Consider the following 20,285-nt stretch of genomic DNA (forward strand, 5'->3'; position numbering starts at 1 on the left):
TAATGCGAATGCGAATGCGAATGCTGGGCGGCCCCAACTCTGGGCCGTCCAGCAGGTCCACGACGCCGCCAGGAAACTCAACCTACCGGTTCCGTCGTGGGAGACGCCCACTCCATGAGAGCCCGAAACTCTCGTGGCCTGCAGGACCTGAATAGAGTTGATTTCCTTCCTTCCTTCGAATGCTAATCGAATTACCGTCAATAGTCACCGTGAGACGAGTTCTGACGTAAATTTTCTTTCTGGTTCTCCTCGCAGAATTTTCGTCACAAATAATCTCATTGATTGATTGTAGCTGATTAATCAACTCATTATGAATCCTTATTTAACGTCGGCAGCTCGACACGCCATCATGACAATACTACTGAAAATGAGCGATTCGGAAAGGCTGTAGTTACACTCAATCGTCTGCATCTCGAAAGCTACGCCCGAGTGACAACGTCGAATACTATACTTTCAAGCGCACCCTGTTAGTAGCGTTGAACAGTGAGGAGAGCGAATCAGTGACGAGTGACAGTTTATTCGACATCGGTATAACGCGAAATCGTGGCCCGCGACGCGCCTCGCGAGGCATGCGGGCGCATTCTGCGGTGGGATGACAGGATCTGCTGAGACGCGTCTCGGGGCTTCATGGTGAACAATGACAACTGCGCGATGGGAGTGGCGGCGACAAACCGGGCCTCAGCAAAACGACGATGACGACGACGACGACAACGACAACGACGACAACGACGACAACGACGACGACGACGAAGATGATGATGATGATGATGACGACGACGTCGTCGTCGTCGTCGTCGTCTATCTGATGGAGTTTAGCGAGTAGCGCGACCGGTTGCCTTCCTCGTCCTCCGGCCGCTGGTCGCGCAGCAGGATGCACACCAAGGACGTGAAGGCCGTGAACACGATCGCGGTCGACGTGAGGATGACCAGCATGTCCTTGAGCTCGATAGCCGCCGCCGCCTGGCACGTCCCGTTCACGGCCACGTGGTCCTGCGAGCAAACAGCACAAGCTATGGGTTCAGATCGAGTTTCTAAACAACAAAAAGGCACGATTCTCGTAAAATATTCCAGTAGTAGTAGTATAAACTTCTATTAGAAAAAAAAAATCACATTCAGGTCCAGTGGGTGGGTCCCTCAGTCCAGGGCCCCACTGGCGATCGCGGCACGCCGGGCTTGGTCGAGAAGGGCCAATTGGTCCTCCAGCACCGTGCTGGCGAGCCCCACCTCCCACTGCCTACTGTTGGAGTTTTGCCCCATAAGGGGCGATTGGATTTCTTGTGGCCGACTCTGGCACGACCATGTGATATGGTCAAGAGATGGCCGCCCTCCGCACCAAGGGCAAGTGTTGGGATACCGGGTGGGGTGTATATAATTCGAACCTGAACGTAATACCCAAGGCACAGTGTTGGTGCCTCGAAATAAGAAGAACATTACCAACGTGCATGACCACCGACAACACGTGGTTTTCAGTCATTAAGAGATAAAACGCGATTCAGAACATATGCGAAGCTTTCGAGTTTCTTTAATCAGTCATGGCCTCGGATGTCTTCAACGTGCAAGCTAAATACATCGGTAGCTATGTTGCTACACAGACAGCGAACAGCTGCCTGTGTAGCACGAAACTTTTTACTTCGTTCCTTCTTCCTTTACACAGTGCCGACTCGCGTGCCGCGGACCGACGCGGGAAAAGCTGTGCTAACATCGCCAGTGAAAAAGGCGAGGGCCCTGGCGAAGCGCCGGCTGCGTTGCAGTTATTTCGCTTGCCTTCCATCATCTCACGGCAGGTTTAAAGCTGCAGCCTTCCCTGTGGCGATAAGTGCGACACACGCCAAATCTGAAAACGGGAATCCGAAGTCGCCAAATGGAGATGAGCTTGAGACAGTAAACTTGAATCGGAGGCATGGAGTGCTTGTCAAGAGCCATTGTCTTGGTGCATTCTTCTTTCGGGTCAGTCAAGGGGATTCGCCTCAGAGCTTTTGGTTTTCGACAGGACGCACAGGCGACGGGAAAGAAACAACAATGACATCTAGTAGCGCAGCCAAAAACACTTCTCTGATAGGGTAGGGGGAGGGGGGGGGGAGATGAGCACGCACTTGGGGAGGGTCACGTGCCCGGTGTGAGGGGAGCTATAGTGAAGGGAACGCGGATACAGACTTGACTTAGCAGCGTCACATTATGCGTTGCTGCAAGCATATGAATTGCAAAATTTCGCAACACTTGCACTCGCGTCGTTTTCGCTGCACAAGCAATCTTTTTGTTCGTAAACGCACCGGCTCCAGAAAGACAACGGTAAGATTTGTCTATGGTATACCCATCTGGACTCTTGTATTTGCCGCAGAAAGCATGTTTCTTAGCGACCTCCTTGGGGTAGGGAGCACAAATACATGCCAGAGTTGGCCAGACAAGGTGCCAATGCCGGCAACTGATTCTGTAATGAGTTAATTGCGTCTTTGTTCAAGGACACACGTACTGTTGCGGGTAACGGCGCGAAAAGCAAATAGACACGCATTGTAGCCTTTAGTTCATAGCGTATTGACGTCGTTCAACTTAAGTTGCTCTGAACCAGCGTTAGAGCAGCGAGACTCCACCCACGAGTTGTCGTGAGCCGCGTACATGGCAACGAGGCGGCAAATTCCATCGCTCGCGAGATGACAGGCCAAGCTGGCCCCCTCCACTCCGGGATGGACACGCGTGATACCTCCTCACCTTCCATGACATCGCCCTTCATTACCGCAACTCTCGCCTATCCCTCCCTCCCCCTCACAAGACCCTGTCGAAGCTCCAACAGAGCACGTGGCTGCCATTTACAGGCCCACACTCTCCTCTCTCCTGCCCGACCAATAGCCCTCATTCGCCCCGGTGCCTTCTCACCCGAATGCACGCTCCACAGACACCCACGAGCAGGCTATGCTCATATTCTCCATTCATACCCGAAACACTCTCCCCCTGCCTCTTGGCATGTATCCAGTCAACACCTCTCTAGAGGGTGTTGATCCAATCCGCGGCTGTGGGAGGCTGCTTTGGCCAGCTCGGCGCCGGATTTCCAGCTACGGCTAATGATCTGGGCAGCCGAGGTCACCGCCAGGCATGATTTGGTGGTCACGACCGGGCAGCCTGAATGCTTCCCACGGAACGGCGGCATCTTAATTTTCTTTTCGTTTTTTTTTTGCCTTCACAAAATATAGTTTGTACCACCACCACCACCACATGTTCAGCATAGCGTTATCCACATTACCCATCGTTCCTGACGTGCAGCGCATGCGACAAAGCCTTCCGTGCACGCAATTCTTCAAAATATACCTACTGCAGCTCTGGCGGATAGGTGTATACCGTGGTTCCGTGCTTTCATTACCTGTTAGAGGCCATAGCAGAGGCTCGAATTTTGTGCCACCCGAGACCGAAAGATGCCGTGCATGAAGGGCGCTCCTGAGTGGCGTTTTCGTATCGCCGGCTGAGCAGCGGCAACAGGCCGGTAACCTTTTGAACTTAACGCAATACCGCAACACTGCAGGCATAGAAGGCAGCAGCAGATATAGCAGCGACAACTCGCAGTCGTTTGTTGAACAACAGAGAATAAGAAACTCGCGTTTCCTGCTCGTCTAGTCGGAGGAAAGGAAAACAGCCACTGTAGATTTGTTATTCTGTTGCCGCCGACACCTTCACGCTATTGGCTAGGCTGCACGTAAATTCATTATGCGCTGTAGTTGAGCACAGCGTCGCAAGATGGCGCCATTGGCGTTTGTGTTGGTGTCTATCTCTCCGGCATATTTCGGCATTCAGACCGTTCGGATCGTTGAATGAGCCCGTGCACAGGAGTGTTATGCATGACTCAGCTACAACGAACCGCACGGCAGCCAGCTCGTCACCTTGTGCTAGGCGTGATTCGACGGTACTGAACCACGCCATGCTCATCCGCCTACAAAACCGGAGATCAGATCTTGTGAACGCAGCACAAATGGTATCGCGTCGCGCGGATTACCTTAAAATTACATTCCGCGCGATTTGTTGACGCCGCACAGAAGCGGAAAGCCGCGCACGCACCTCCGGGCAAACGCAGGCGTGCTTGACGCAGGTGGCCTGCGGCGTGGAGCAGTAGGTTCCGGGCCCGCAGAGATAGCCCAGCCCGACCAGGGGCTGGCAGCCGTCGGGCTTGATGTCGTGCCGGGGCTGGCACTTGCACACCCTGAGCTCGCACCGGGAGCGCGGATCGGACTGCGTGCACTGGTGCCGGAACACGCACGACTGGCCGATCTGGCGAGGGTCGAAGCACAGGTGGTAGAAGCTGTCGAAGCCCATGCCTGCCTGGCACTGGCTGCAGCTGCAAGAGGACGTGCGCCCCGCTTATCACACGAACCTGCTGAACGATTCGTAACGGACCCGCCGCGGTGACTCGGATGAGCTTTAACCCGCCCGCAAGCTATATTGCAGTTCGCGAAATAGCAGGAACACAGACGAGCATGTGTGGGTGAATGGACTGGATATTGTGAAAAATCCCGGGCCTATCATTCAGAGTAATGGCTGATGCCTAAAAGTCTTCATTGTTACCGCTCTTCTGCGTTTTTCATCGTCTGATGATGATGATGATGATGATGATTTGTGGTTATCTCCTTCGAAACGGAGGAGCGGCCGTACAGCCCCTGAACCTCCTCGTGACGCTGATGTTAACAATAGATCACGCAAGACTAATTGCAACGACGATGCTCTTCCTATCCACTGGCGTTGGCAGCAGCAATCATTAGCCTTGAACTTCTTTTCTTTTTCCTCCCCGCTAGCGAAAATTACCATGCAACTCGAAAATGTTCCTCAATGAAGGAAAGCTCCTTGGTAGCTCTTGGAGACGCTGCGTCATGATCGGCCCACGCTATATGCTCTTCTACTCTTCGCGCACTCATAGCGCGAGATAATTTGTTACGATTTGGCTTCATGATATTCACGTATCGATCATTACATGCTAGCGTGTTTCCTTTCTCCACGAGTTTTTCGAATAGCGCATGACAGAAGAAACGCTCCAGTTCTGCAGAGAGCACACTGGCCAGTGTCGAATGAAGAACCTTGGAGTACCGGGGCTAAATTTACCTCGCTGCACCAATAATGATGGCGACGAGGACAGTAATCGGTTAACATATCTGTAGGTCGTTACAGGTTTCACCTACTGTTTACAACTAAAATAATGCTCGTATTCGGATAAAGGTCAACACTCCTATGAATATAAGTACGAGCGTATCTTTTATATTGGCAGCTACGCCTGTTCGCAGCCTTTCTACTTTAAGGAAATGCGTTTCCTTGCTTTGTTAGGTTCTGCAATGCTTATCGTCTAACGAGCACGTAGCTATCATTTAACTGTACAGTTTTCACAAACATACACGAACCGCTTCATAGACATAAGTCAGGGAGACGGAGAACGGCGTGTTGTAAGGCAACCAAACACATCTTAACGCGAATAGATTTTTTGGCTCTATTTCTCTCTTCTTTTTTTTCTTTTCTTTTTTTGTACAGCGAAGGTGTATAGCTCTACCCTCCAAGGAAATTTTCTTGTCGAAAGCAAAAAAAAAACTCTCCGTACGTGGGCCGATCCCGGAGATAGTGAAATGCCGGGCAGACCCGCGGCGGAGGTGAAGCAGGCGTTAAGCACTCCCCATACGTGGGCACACCCGGAAGATAGTGCAATGCCGGGCCGACACGCGGCGGAGGTGCAGTTCGTCATTAAGGAGCCCACATTCACAGTTTCGCTGGTCATCCTTCTTCACAGAGTGGAAGGTCACTGAGTTCTTTCCCCTAGTTTTTTTTTTTCGCCCGTAGAGAACGGAGATAATTAACATCTCTGCTCACTACGGAATTGCACAGTGAAACAACAAGCGCTACCTAAACTTTCTTCCATATTCCTGAGCCATCCTTCATAATCATTTTACGCCGCGCTTCCCTTGCTTCAAAACTTGTCCATCCCATATGACCCTGCACAGCTTCATTTGCACGGATGGATGGATGGATGGAAGGTAGGATCGTCCCCTTTGAAACGGGGTGATGGCAGTTGCCACCATGCTCAGACTTTTATTTTTATCTGTGTTGTGTGTTATTGAATTTCGCGATTTTCATTAAGTACGTCTTCCTACCCTTTTAACCTTATGTCACCTCTCTGCTTTTGAGCCACCAATCCTCCAATCGCCTTTTGCTGATTTCCACCGCATATTTATTCACATGACTATTATTGTCTCTGAACCCTAGGGCCTCAGGAAGGGTGACTGTGGCCGCATCGACATCGGGCTTTACACGCCTCTTACAGGGCGGCGCCCTCTGGATTTAAAATTCGGATCTTAAAGGCCTTTGCTGGTTGAATGCGGCGGAAGCGATTTGGGGAGCCCGAAACAGCGTTATATATATATATATGTCGGGTGTTGCACACCGTTCGAGACGCACGTGCTGCAGCGCGCGAGCATCGTGGCGTCTGAATGTAGATACTGTGGCCGAGTATCCCTACGTGCATGAATTCGAAAGCACTCCTACCACCACGCGACATTTAGATTAGACATCATGCCACAACGCAAGGTCGTGAGTTCGACTCCCACGAAAAGTCGAGGGCATCGACTCACACGTAAGGTACAGGGCTCGACTCCCAACAAAGGTCGTGGGTTTGAGTGTCCCAATTAACTCTATTTTCATCACCAGTGCCTTAATTAACGTCACATAAATTAGCTTAATTAACTTCGCCTTAACAACAAATGTCGGGGGTTCGAGTCCCGAAAGAGGTCGAGGATTCCTAGCCTTTTTGGGCTATCGTGCGGTCACGCCAACAACGCCGGATTTTCCGCCTCATGAGCCATTTAAATGCCTTCGCATTAATACCTACAATTTTCGTTCGCTGTAGCACTTTCAGCACAACCCATAAGCGCAACGTAAGCTTTTCAACTTCCGTGTAGATATCTGATAACAGATGGCTCGAGTTGTGTGGTGAAACGCGTTCGTGCTTCGCGTACATCTTCGATGAGAAAACATACTACAGTGAGCTGTATCTACACCTCACAGGATTTCTCTGTGTGCCGGGACGCGTAAAATCACAGGACACTTGAGCCTGTGGCACGGGATACAATCAGCTGTCGATGAATAACGCGGTGCTCGCGAGTGAACCATAATGACTAAACATAACAGAATGCCCAGGACAAACAACAGAGCAAAACACAAACGGAAGAGCCACCTATGGCATGCGTGTCTTATAACATGAAGGGCCCTCAGAAAGTTGTCGTTTGTGCCTTCGCTGTCTCCGCCGGAGGAGAGGGAGGAGGGTCGCGTTTCGGTAGTGCATAGCATTGCCACGCCGTTATTCTTCAAAGAAAAACGTTGGCAGGGCGCGGAAATTATTTCTTAAATGTGTTGCAGGGGCACGTCAGGGAGTCACTTCGGTCGGGGCTCCGCGGCCAGCCCCGTTGAGGCCCACTGGTTAATGCAGAAGAAGAATAGAATTTATTGATAGGAAAGACAGAGAGGTCGACCTGAGCTAGTGCGCTATAGTCTGCTACTCTGCACTGGGGAAGAGGGAAGGGGAGTGAAAGTATTGGGATGGATGATGATGATAAGAGAAGTGGTGAGTGCTTATGTACATGAGACAGTTGTCTCGCTAGAGCCGCTCGTCGAGTTTGGTGTCCTGCAGGAACTTCAAGAATACTTTTGTTGCACACTTGACACGGACGCGTATACTGACTTGGCGTGGTTGAGACCGGCACAGTGGCTCTCTTCGAGGCGGCAGCCTTGCTGGAGCACGCAGAGCGGCAGGGCGTTCACGTCGTTCGGGAGGAGGTGCCGGCTGATGTTGAAGAAGCCGTACAGGTTGGCCAGCACGTCTCCGCGCGCGTTCTCGAAGGCGCACGACACCGTCCCTTCGACGGGAACAGTGGAGCCAAACTCCAGCTGCGGCGGGAAACGCGCACTCGAGTTAACCCGACGTCGCCCGAGCGAGACGTAAAGGTAAACCGTAAATAAATTACGGGGTTTCACGCGCCAAAACCGCGATTTGATTGCGAGGCACGCCGTGTAGTGGGGGACTCGGGAATAATCTGGACCACCAAGGGGGGGTTCTTTAACGTGCACCTAAACCTAAGTACACGGGCGTTTTCGCATTTCGCCCTCGTAAAATAATGCGGGCCGTCGTGGCCGGGATTCGATCCTGCGATCTCGTGCTTAGTTAGCAGCCCAACACCGTAGCCAGCACGCGAGCACGACGGGTCTTCTAAAGGTATACTCCTTGGTGTGTGTGTGTGTGTGTGTGTGTGTGTGTGTGTGTGTGTGTGTGTGCGTGCGTGCGTGCGTGCGTGCGTGCGTGCGTGCGTGCGTGCGTGCGTGCGTGCGTGCGTGCGTGCGTGCGAGATAGATAGATAGATAGATAGATAGATAGATAGATAGATAGATAGATAGATAGATAGATAGATTTTAGCTTCCGCCTCGAGCCGAGCGTTGAAACACACGTTTCAAGCAACATCGTCTGCAACGCCACGCGTCGAAGAAGAAGAAATTGGACTGCGTGCGCAAGGTCACGCAACACGCGTGAAGTTATTATCCCGAACCGCGCAGGCCCTTCGCGTGGCGCAGAGGCGTTACTGAACTAACTGGTTTTTTCAAAGTAAAATGCGCCAGGAAATTCGCAAAGCACGACTTACACGCAACCTACAGACTTGATAGCGTCGGACTGTAATCTGAATATGCGAGAAAACACGATTCTGTTAAAGGGAAACTCAAACGCAAACCCCTTTTCCAGCTGCCATTTGAGGTCTGTCTTAGTAGAAACGACGGGCCCCGCTCGGTTGCTTGCAACACCATCCAGATGGCGCTCGTTCGCCTTCGCGCATAGCGTTCGCCGCCAGCGCTTCCCGGTAAACATTACGGTTACATAAGCTGCAGTTGCCGGGAAGCGTGAGAATCAGTCAGGGATGTTTGAATGCTATCGTGTTGCACTCTTAAGGGCGAAGTTTAAAGGGACACTAAAGTGAAGAAATGATTTATTCTGCATCAGTAAATTACCGTTCCACAATACCAAAAACACCACTCTTACAACGATAAGACGTTTGGTAAGCCAGAAAAAGCGCAAGAACGAAATCGGGTGGCGACGCCTACTTGAGTTCCCGCACCTGGAGGCTGCGACGTCTTGGATTTTGATGGCATCTTCTAGGGCCTACTAGTTATATATAGCGGTACAGATTGACTACATTGTGTTCTAAAGGAACCAAATTTTAAACATGGTAAGTTTCGGGAACCTTTATTCAGCCAACGCGGCCGAAATGCGAAAACATACTTTGGAATCCCTGACGTCACGCTGACGTACCGGCGCTGGGGGTTTCGGCGCGAAATTCAAATACTGATACTTGTACCTTCATTTTCTCATCTAATAATCAAACTATTTTTTTATATGACTGCCTGCAGGGTTCTCAAGCAATGCGTCATTAGTCTAAACTGATTTATTGTTTCGATTTAGTGTCCCTTTAAGCGTCCTCCAACTCTTCGGCGGTGTTCCCAGCGCATACATACGAAAAAAAAAAAACACATACTAATCGTTACGCGATACAGACGAGAGCTTTTTTTTCGTATTTGCCCGACCCTAAAAGACCCTTGAGAAAAAATGTGTGGAAACGTTTTGCTGAGGAATGTTGCCTCTGTGGCCCCTCAAAATATGACTTTGGATCACAGTGATTGACACAATCGCCGACTACGGCTGGGCTCCGGGGCCGAAGCCCCCTCCGAAGCCTGCCCCCCCCCCCCCCCCCGCTATGCGGAAGCCTACTTCCCCTTTTCCCATTAAAGTGTCACTACCAGAGTGATGTGTTACCCACATCACTTGACTTTTTTTTTTAGTTACGTCTGCCTTTTCACTTAAAATTTTAGTGCGGCTAGAAATTTACTGCATCATTGTTGGCGCGGACATGCACGGCTGGTATTCATGTTTTCGCTTTATTTCTGCAAATCCTGGCAACAGGGGGACAAGCGCATTAAAGCACCAGCGACGGCTACCTCACCGTATTTTCTCCCTTCAACATTTTTTTTTTAAATTTCGACTGTCCACTGTCCGATCAACTTACACTGTCCTCCATGCACAGACACAATATATGTATAAATGTGCAGGATGTCCCAACTATCATGCCCAATATTTAAGATATGCAAATGCTACCTATCTGGTCAGAATCCAGGCAATGTTGTTTGCTATCGCTTGTAGATACTCATTACTTTTTTTTTGCGTTCCACCTAGTTACATGATTAGTCTTAATACATTTTTCAGATATTATAATTAGACGAAAATTGCCAATGAGAAAATTGTAGAGCAACACGAAAAGCTCCCGGTACAGCATTCTGTTGCTCAATACGTGCTACATAGTAGCGTTTTTCCGAGCGTGAATGAAGTCCCCGAATGCACGGAAAATGCCTCGAGCGGCCAGTCGCGCGGCAATTGCAGGCGACGCATAACTCTGCGTGCGCGCCGCCTGGAGCGATAAACAAGAACTTCGGCGTAACGTGCAAAATGGATATTTTACTATAAAACGAATTCGCAGTAACAGCGTGTCATTATGCATTGGTCTGTGGACGCTTTGCAATTGGTCCCAGCCTTATCCCTCCCCACCCCTCACCTTCCCTGTCACTGGTCAAGTGCGTGCACACTGTTAGGAATGGCCTGCCGAGGTGGCAACGTGCAAGTTATTTCAGCCCGCTGCACGTGTTTCGATCCACCCGCGGTGGGGGCGCCCTTCAGAGAACCAGCGAGGACAGCGTTAACCAACCGTGAACTTCCTTTGGAGAACTTGACTACGGCGGCATTAATCCACCAATGGCCTCGTTCGGAGGACAGGAGAAAGGCAACTCTGGAATTTAGAGGCGCCGGCTGGGGTCGGGCGTGACCACCTGGCTACGGGGACGCAGGAAAATGGACACTACGACGACTGCGCTGCAAAGGTCGTCTACCCACGGAGGGGGGCACTGAAACCTGTGTGTGCGTGTGTGTGTTTGTAAACCGTCCCGCAGAAAGGCGGCTTGTTTACGATGACGTCCAACGTTTTGCCTCACCTAGGGATCTAAAGAACACGAAGTGGATATAACCAGCTGTTGTCGGCGGCTAGAGGGTGCTCGTCGTCGTGCTCTGTGCTCGTCAATGTACTCGTGAGCTGTGTGCTCGTTTGCTGTATGCTTCGTCTTGCGGGCTCCATTTGGGAGTCACGCGAGACTGTGTAAATGTATCCCATGTTAACTGTAAATACTCTAAATAAATCCTGCTCGCCTAGTCCTGTCGCCCCAAGTTCCTCCGATCGTCCTACGAGCCCGACTCCAAATCTTACATATGGTGGCAGCGGCGAGATCATCCGGTAAATCTTACCCTCGCCCCTCCCGACCTCCCCCCCCCCGTTCCAAATAAAATTCTGGATACGCCACTGGAGGAGACCATGTTGAAGGATTTCAGAGTGGAAGTCAAACATCGCTGACGCATGTGCGACGCAATGCCTTGGCGCAGTTGGTGCGCGCATACCTGCGCGTCGTAGATGACCAGGGGCCCTCGGACGACGTTGGAGCGCGAGCGCGTGATGGGCGGCACCTTGCACTTGAGCCCGTCCATGCAGAAGTCGGTCAGGTTGCGGAAGTTGATCAGGAAGCGGATGGCGAGTGCCTGCGGGTCCGACGAGGCCGCCGAGCACGTGTACAGGATCGAGTCGCGCACCGAGGCCAGAGGCTTGACCGCCATCATGCGGAAGTCGGGCACCTGCGGTCCAGCGAGCCCAGAGCGCACGATTAAAATGGAAACGTGGTACTCGAAGCCTTAGTTCTACCGTCACGCACTCGTCGCATTTGAAAAGGTTACATTTAGCGATAAGGGTGTGCGAATAGCAATTTTTTCGGGGACCGAATCGAATGCGGATCGAACAGCGCCAGGAATGAATCGAATGTCGAATACTTTTAGATTAGTTTTCGGATGGTGAGTAGCCGTTCTCACTGTTGCAAGTTTCGCTCGAAAGGCGAAGCATCGATTGCGATAGCAAATTAGTAGGTAGCCATAAATGGAGCATTACGATCAAGCAAGCAGTTTCTTCACATGCACAGGGCCTTTCGGAGAGAGTGAACAATAGCTGTACAGTCTAGTTTCCTAAGCGGCCTAGCCCACGGTAATGTATCATGTTTTATGCGCATAGTATTCCAAGGGAATAAAACTTATCGTAGTTTTGCTCCAATTTTCTGCTTAATTTGTCACTGTTGACGTTTTCTTTACTAATGGGAAGCTATTAACATCTACAAATGGTGACTATTCGGTTTGAAGACCAAATAGAATATGACTTTATATGAGTCATTTTTTAAAGAGTTTCGAATATTCAGACACCCCTACTTAGCAAGCATGGAGGTCAGACATCTTAATTTGAAATTCAAGTTAGTCTCGAAATGCAGTACCTGACGTCATCAAAATTATCATGAAGTCATAAGACACAGAGCAACGTTTGCTGGCGTTCTGTAGAAATAAAGCCAGGTAAGGTGATGTTGGTCATAAAAAAATTAAACAAGAATGGTACTTGTAGAGGGCGCTACGCCCTCTACAAGTACCATTATACGTGGTACTTGTAGTACCAATACAGTACAATAGAGTACAGCATTACCATTATATGTGGTACTACAGTACCAATATACGTGGTTGTCGAATAAAGGTGTGCGGCATTCGTTCGGTCAATTCGACTCCGAGTCACTTGAGTAGACGCGGTTAACGTGTGTCAGCACCCCACATCGCACATGGTGTCAGAAGTGGCTGCCGTTCGCTCTCTCTAATGGCGAACAAGCCGGACGCTGCGTTTCCCGGGGCACCTGGACTCCAACAGCCATCGAGCTTCGACTTCTCCGACCCAAGTGCATCGTCTACCTAGATTGAGCAGCTTGAGGACTATGCCTACGCTACAGGATTGCACCAAGCTACCTACGAGGTTCGGGTACGAACGCTTCTTCATTGCATGGTTGTTAAAGCTCCACGCGTGCTGGCGTCTTTCAACTTGTCGGCCGAAGAAGTTCAGTCGTACAGCGTTGTTAAAAGCAAGTTCACCTCGTATTTCGTGCACCCCCTAAACGAAGTTCACGAAAGTTATCGTTTCACAAGCGGACGCAGCAAGGAGACGAAAGCGTCGACGCTTTTCATTCCGCGTTGCGAACAATGGTAAAAAGATGCAACTACAGCTCAACGTCTATCGAGGACAGGCTCGTTCGAGACGGATTTATTGTTGGTCTGCTGGACAGCACGTTATCGGAACAACTCTGCCGCACTTCCGGCTTGACGCTTGATAAAGCGCTTCTGCGTGCACGGCTGCACGAAGATGCCGAACAGGAAAAACGTGAACGAGAAAGCCAGTTATCTGCAGGGCCAGTCGCCGTTGATGTAGCGAAACACAGGCCAACAAGAAGCCAGTCACGTAATCAAGCGTCGGGATCAAGAGAAACGCTCCTCGCCGGCGCGCACAGATCGTGTCACTTCTGCGGACGAGATGAGCACCAGCTGAAATTTTGTCCTGCCAACAAAGCTGTTTGCAAGCTTTGCAAAAAGAAAGGACACTTCGAAGCAGTTTGCTTAGCCACACAACGCTCGCAAAGCCGACAGTCATATGCCATCGAGATGCACGCGGTCAAGAGCAGTCACGAGGCAAAAGCCAAATTTGTTTCGGTCCACATGAATGGAGTCCCACTCAAGTTCAAGGTCGACTCAGGAGCGGAAGTTACCGTCGTTCCAAGCACTTTTTCAGGAGTACCGTCGCGACTCGAAAACCCGGAGGGTCATCTCACCGGTCCAGGAAATTGTCCTTTGAAAGTAACTGACCAACAGTTACGTTGGAGTGCAGGAGCCGCACCTGGGTACAGTCAGTATACGTCATGCCTTCGCAGTCTACACCTCTACTAGGCTACCCTGCTATCCTAGCATTGGCAGTCGTGAAATTCATCGACACCGCACAGCGACCTGAAAAGCAAGCTAGCTCTGCAAGCGACGCAAACCCTAGCCACGACATCTTCGAAGGGCATGGTACCGTAGGGGAGGAGTTCATGCACTATTCGACTCAAGCCGAATGCCAGTCCATTTGCTCTCAGTGTACCTCGCAGAATTCCCATTCCTCTGTACAACCAGGTAAAGGAGGAGCTGGACCAGATGGAAAAACAAGGTGCCATCAGGCGCATTACGAAGCCGACGCCATGGGGTGCCAGTCTGGTCGCAGTACCGAAGGCAACAGGCGGCATCCGAATGTGCGTGGACTTAACGAAGCTCAACAACGGAGTTCTCCGTGAAAAGCATATGCATCCAACGGTCGAATGGGTGCTCGGGAAACTGGGTGACGCCAAATTGTTCTCGAAGCTGGACGCGACAGCAGGATTTCACCAAGTGCGATTGTCCCAAGAATGCCAACGTATACCCTATTCATCACACCATTTGGACGCTATTGCTACTGTCGTCTACCTTTTGGCTTGGCTTCAGCACCGGAATATTTTCAGAGAGGAATGGCTCGAATTCTGGAGGGGCAACCGAACGTCGTTAACATGATAGATGACATCTTGGTTTTTGGCAAAGATCGAGAAGAGCACGACAACCGTCTTGTGGATGTACTTGAACATCTGAAGACAGCCAGAATTAAACTCAACAAGTCAAAATGCTGCTTCGGTCAAGACAGTGTTTCTGGGTGTGGTGATCTACACCAACGGTATCTCGCCAAGTTCCAGCAAACTCGAAGCACTGCGCAACTTGGAGCCACCCAAGGACGATGCTGGGGTTAGGCGATTTCTCGGCATGGCTCATCATATTGGTCGCTTCCTGCCCAACCTTTCCATGCGAACGCCCCTATTCGCGCCTTGCTATGTGAGCAGAGTGCATGGCAATCGGGACCGCTTCAAGAGACCGCTTTTAATCGGGTAAAAGCGATGCTCACCTCAGACCTATGCGTCGCTAAGTATCATCCCGGTCGTAATACCATTGTCTCATGTGACGCGAGCTCATTTGGATTGGGGACGGTTCTTCTGCAGGAACAACCATCAGGCGAGCGACGCGCGGTAGCGTTCGTATCCAGGTCGCTTACTGAAACGGAACAGCGCTACAGCCAAACAGAGAAAGAAGCGCTGGCGGTAGCATGGGCAGTGCACCGTTTTGACCAATACGTGCGTGGCCTAAATTCCACGGTAGAAACCGATCACCAGCCGCTGGTAACACTACTTGGAAACGCTGACTTGGACACGATGCCCCCGCGTATTCAAAGGTTTCGTATCAAACTTATGCGCCACCAATTTAGCGTGGTCTACGTTCCTGGCAAACAGCTAGCCACTGCGGATACCCTTTCAAGGGCTCCGGATGAGAAGCCGTTGATCAGTCCGGTGGACGTCGCAGAGGAGTTTGTGGAATTTCAAGTTGCTACGGTCACAGAGACGAAGCTGGTTACTGTAGACGATGTTCGCAGGCACCAAGAACTGGACTTGGAATCCAACCGGCTCGTCAAATACTGCAATCAAGCCTGGCCTCGTCAAGAAAAGCTTCCGGAGCTCATCAAGAAGTACTGGAGCCATCGAGGTGATCTCTCTTTGTGCAACGGTATCCCGCTAAAAGGCAATCGCTTTGTCATCCCGGCTTTCCTGCAAAAGGATACGCTCGAACTTATCCATGAAGGCCACCAGAGAATTACTCGATGCCGCCTAAGGGCCCAGGATTCTTTGTGGTGGTATGGACTTTCGCAGCAAATACGTGACAGAGGCACTCGCTGCAAACAGTGTACAGTCAAGAGCACAAAGAAATGAACCATTGGTGGTAACGAAGACTCCAGAACAACCGTGGCAAGAAGTAGGAATGGACTCGTTTAGTTACAAGAGACACAACTATCTACTAATAGTTGATTATCGTTCTCACTATCCTGAAGACATCATCTACATGCGAAGCACAAACTCTGAGGTGGTCATCAATGCAGTCAAAAGAATTTTGGTCGTTTTGGCATTCCCGCAGTAGACGAAGCGATAACCGACCACAATTTGCTTCACATGCCTTTGCAGCTTTTGCGAAGTGCTATGGCTTCCAACACATCACCTCAAGTCCAAACTACCCGCAGTGAAATGGGGGAAGTGGAAAGGATGGTGTGTACGATCAAAGAATTGTTTGCGAAAGCAGACGATCCTTATCTGGCTCTTCTGCCGTACAGAGACACTGCAGGCGTCACAGGGTACAGCCCAGTGCAGCTACTGTTGGGTCGCAGCTTGCGAACCAGACTTCCCAAGACAATGGACCACCTGGAACCGAAGTGGCCTGCGCAAGACGATGTCAAGTGCCAAGACAGAGGTGAGAAGGCGGCAGAAGAAAGACTTCGATCGCCGTCATGCCGCGGCCGTCCTTCCTCCGCTGCAGCCGGGAGATACGGTGTGGGTTCGAGACATCAAGGATACGGCATGTGTTTTCGGCCCAGCCTCCTAGCCCCGCTCGTACGTCGTGGAAACACCCAACGCGGTGCTTGTGCGTGATAGGATACATCTAATGCCCTGTTCAGACACAACGATGAGCCAGCTCAACGATTCAGCTCGGAGTGAAAACCGCGAGGAGCACCAAGAGCAGACCACGGCAACAGACGCCACGGCAACAGCAACACCACAAGTATCGAATGATTGTGGAGTGACAGTCACCAGGTTTGGGCGTCGAGTCAAGACTCTGAGAAGGCTTTACTTGTGAAGTGTTTGGTGTTTCTTGTGTGCATATCTCGGGGGAGAGATGTAGAGGGCGCTACGTTCCATGCATTCCATATATATGATGTTGTCCAATGAAGGCGTAGGCATTCGTTCGGTCAACTCGGCTCCCAGTCACTTGGGCAGACGCGGCTAGCGTCGGTCAGCACGCCACATCGTACAGTACTCGTCTTGTTTCAGCTTGCTATGTATGCGTGTATGTGTTTGTACTGTAATAAAACCACGCGAATTCTATGTTTCAACGTCGTCTTAGCCGCTGCTGCCGCTCCTTGGAAGCGCGGTCGCTTGACGGAACGTTACAATGGTCAAACCCTATCAGCCTCCAGAAAAGGCCATGATCAATGTAGTAATGTTGTTCCACTGCACGTCTCTATTGCGCGCTGACCGAACAAACCAATTTTTTTGAAACAACAAATCAGACTGGAGATTCAGAAGGCAAGCCTAATGCTAGCTCTTAACGACACTGAACCCGATTATCCGCTCAAATTACGAACACCTAACCATCTGCCAACTTGTCAAATTGCCGAACTTGCCTTCTCGACGCCGAAGTACCAATCCTTGAAGCTGGAGGCGGGCTGCAATAAGCCGAGTAACGCCAGGCTCAGTACGACGACGTCGACCCTGCGGCTTGTGGTTATCATCCCTGAGGCCTCTCAAAAATCTGAAAAGGAGCAATGTGAGAAAATAGAGAGAGATTAGTAAGTGTGCTATCAATAAGTACGATTCCACACGACCCCATTTAATCGTTCGTGGCTGGCCGGACAAATTTATGAGATAGTCTGGCCCGCATGCTCTCGACCACAGATGCCACTTAAAACTTGTCCAGACAATGGGTCTCTGCAGCGAAAGATGACGGTCTTACTTTTAGTATTCACCCCTTAACAAGTCTTGAGGGTGGCAAGAGGCCGAGATTTCACGCTGAGGCTGAGCAGGTGAGACAGAATACTGGTAACGGCCACAGCGAACGCCAGAGTCCGTGCCACGCGTCACGAGGTAGCGCTTCTTAATGATGATGGTGACGATCATGTTGATGACGTCGAAGCTGGTTGGTTGGTTGGTTGGTTTTCCTCTGGTAGTGGTCCATACCCACTATGGCGAATTGGCCAAGAATTGGGTGAGTTAGGTTAGTGGGATATAAAATGAAACGCTAAATTCCTAATAAATAAAGACAAAAAAAATGAAGTCAGATAGAGATTTAGGAATTTAGCAAGGAAATCGTCCTGGTTCAATAATAAACCTCACAACAGCTGCACCGGCATCATTGAATGAATGAATTCTGGGGTTTTATGTGCCAAAACCACGATTTATGAGGCACGCCGTAGTTTGACCACCAGGAGCCTTTAACGTCATAGAGTACTGGAGGGAACTCTGGCGCTGCGATCGCCCAGCCACCATGGCAGTGATGGGAAGTACATGTATTTGTCTGATTTACGTGCTTGTGGCTTCAGGCTTTCTTGCGATTTCGTTTATTACGCTTTCACTGCCTTCATTGCCCTAAATTCCAGAGCAATGAATACTTTTCTAAGTGCAGAAGACTCTTCGAACGCACACTAAAACTATCACTACTAATTTCAGCGGTTCAGCCTGTCGAGGTGGCCAAATCGAAAAGCACCAAGCGCCTCAACGCGCTGAAGCAATTCATAGGGGCGTTTTATGGCGCTTGTCGGCGTATGCGTCCGCGGCGCAATGGTTTTGATATCAGGCCACTGTGCTAGAGGTCTTGGGTTCGAATCCTGTGGTTGGGCAATTATAATCATCATTATCAGCCTCGTTACGCCCACTGCAGGGCAAAGGCCTCTCCCATACTTCTCCAACTACCCCGGTCATGTACTAATTGTGGCCATGTTGTCCCTGCAAACTTCTTCATCTCATCCGCCTACCTAACTTTCTGCCGCCCCCTGCTACGCTTCCCTTCCCTTGGAATCCAGTCCGTAACCCTTAATGACCATCGGTGATCTTCCGTCCTCATTACATGTCCTGCCCATTTCTTTTTTTTTATTTTAACTAAGATGTCATTAACTCGCATTTGTTCCCTCCCCCAATCTGCTCTTTTCTTATCCCTTAACGTTACACCCATCATTCTTCTTTTCATAGCTAATACGTTTTAATATGCTTTTCCATAGCGAGTACGTTTTATTAATTATGAGAATCATGATAATAACAAATGCTCTAGCATCTAATGCTCACCACCATGTGAGCACATGGAAGGGTGCGCCAGACCAGATCTAGTCAGATTATGGTTTAAGGTACCTCGAAGCCAATGGCCCATACACTAAGGACGATTTACCAAGATCTATTTTTTTAATCTTCCTTTAAAAAAAGAAAGAAACAGTGCAAGCTATGGGTCGCCTCCTCTGGCAATGTCCATAATTTGCTTTTTTTTAATGTACGGCAACTTAGCCTAGGATAGGAATAACTTTAATGAAGTGCCGGCAAACGACGATTTAACGTGTCGTGACGCTGGCCAAGCGTCGACCCGGGGTTATGCCCTACTCTGCACTAGCCCAGTTGGGCCCGTTTGTAGTGGGTCATGAGGCTTGTGCTTCTCGAGCGCACCCCGGGCCTGCTGGACGGCCCATAGTTGTGATTCCTTGTCTGCAGACTGCAGTGCACCTTGTAGTTCTGGCGGATAAGTCCTGGAGGTAGCTGCCGTCGGGAACCTGGCACAGTCCCACATGATATGCCATTGGTCCGCCGGACCCGCTGCACAAACACCGCACAGCCCACTCGGATAGAGCTCTGGGTGAAGCACGTGCAGCGTTGCGGGGGCGAGGAGTGACGCGGTCTGTAGTTGTCTTAGGATTACGGCCTCCTCCCGACTGAGTGCCGGGTGGGGAGGCGGCATTGTCCGTCGAGCTAAGCGGTAACACTTAGTTACTTCGGCATAACTGGTCACTCTGTCCTTGGTTTCGAACCACCACACGGAACGGTCACTCTCGGGGGCACGGAAAGTAAGCGCTCGTGCCGCCGAATGAGCCGTCTCGTTGTGGTTCGGTGAGGATGCACACTCGCCAGCGTGCGCCGGGAACCACTTGATACGGACGGTGCTGCCGCGGTCTTGAAATTGGAGCTTGCCGATGATGGCGGCCGCCGGCGCGCATATTCGCCCCTTGGCAAAGTTGCGCACGGCATTCCTCGAGTCGCTGAGCACGGTGCGACACTCGGCCTCGGTGATCGCCAGAGCGATGGCAACCTCCTCAGCGTCTGTGGCGTTCGTGCACCGCACGCTCGCCGCCGTTGTCTTGGTGCCGGTAGCCGCCGCAACGACCACCGCCGCGAAGCCTTCCCGCTTGTATTCCGCGGCGTCCACATACCGGGCGTGCGGGTCTTGGGCGTGTTGTTCAGTGAGGGCCTTGGCCCGCGCCTGCCGCCGTTCTTGGTTGTATTCTGGGTGCATGTTCTTCGGGATGGGGTCCACGTAAATGTGGGCCCGCGCCTCATCTGTAATCTCGCACGGTTGCCGGCTGGGAGCTTGGGGGCTGTAACCCAGGGACGTCAGTATACTGCGGCCCGTCTTGGTGGTAGAGAGGCGCTCGAATTGCGCGCTGAGCTGCGCCTCGGCTATTTCTTCTAGGGTATTATGGACGCCGAGCTGCAAG

The 20,285-nt window shown here is 50.9% G+C and overlaps 1 protein-coding gene across 2 annotated transcripts; it reads right to left on the minus strand.

Annotated features, from left to right (window-relative positions):
• Positions 1 to 507: 507 nt before the first annotated feature.
• On the minus strand, positions 508 to 17,704 carry LOC135908514 (uncharacterized). Of its 2 annotated transcripts, XM_065440324.1 has the most exons (6): positions 17,549 to 17,704; positions 17,220 to 17,347; positions 11,492 to 11,722; positions 7,694 to 7,899; positions 4,042 to 4,318; positions 655 to 990 (listed from the first exon to the last, which is right to left on the minus strand). In XM_065440324.1, exons 2-6 carry the CDS (start codon positions 17,325 to 17,327, stop codon positions 799 to 801), a joined length of 1,014 nt encoding a protein of 337 aa, XP_065296396.1. In that variant the 5' UTR covers positions 17,328 to 17,347; positions 17,549 to 17,704; the 3' UTR covers positions 655 to 798. The 2 variants fall into 2 exon arrangements, with proteins under 2 accessions (XP_065296397.1, XP_065296396.1); XM_065440325.1 differs by lacking the exon at positions 7,694 to 7,899 and having other exon boundaries at positions 508 to 990.
• Positions 17,705 to 20,285: the final 2,581 nt, after the last annotated feature.

This window comes from Dermacentor albipictus, chromosome 3 (assembly GCF_038994185.2).
Source record: "Dermacentor albipictus isolate Rhodes 1998 colony chromosome 3, USDA_Dalb.pri_finalv2, whole genome shotgun sequence".
Taxonomy (NCBI): Eukaryota; Metazoa; Arthropoda; class Arachnida; order Ixodida; family Ixodidae; genus Dermacentor; species Dermacentor albipictus.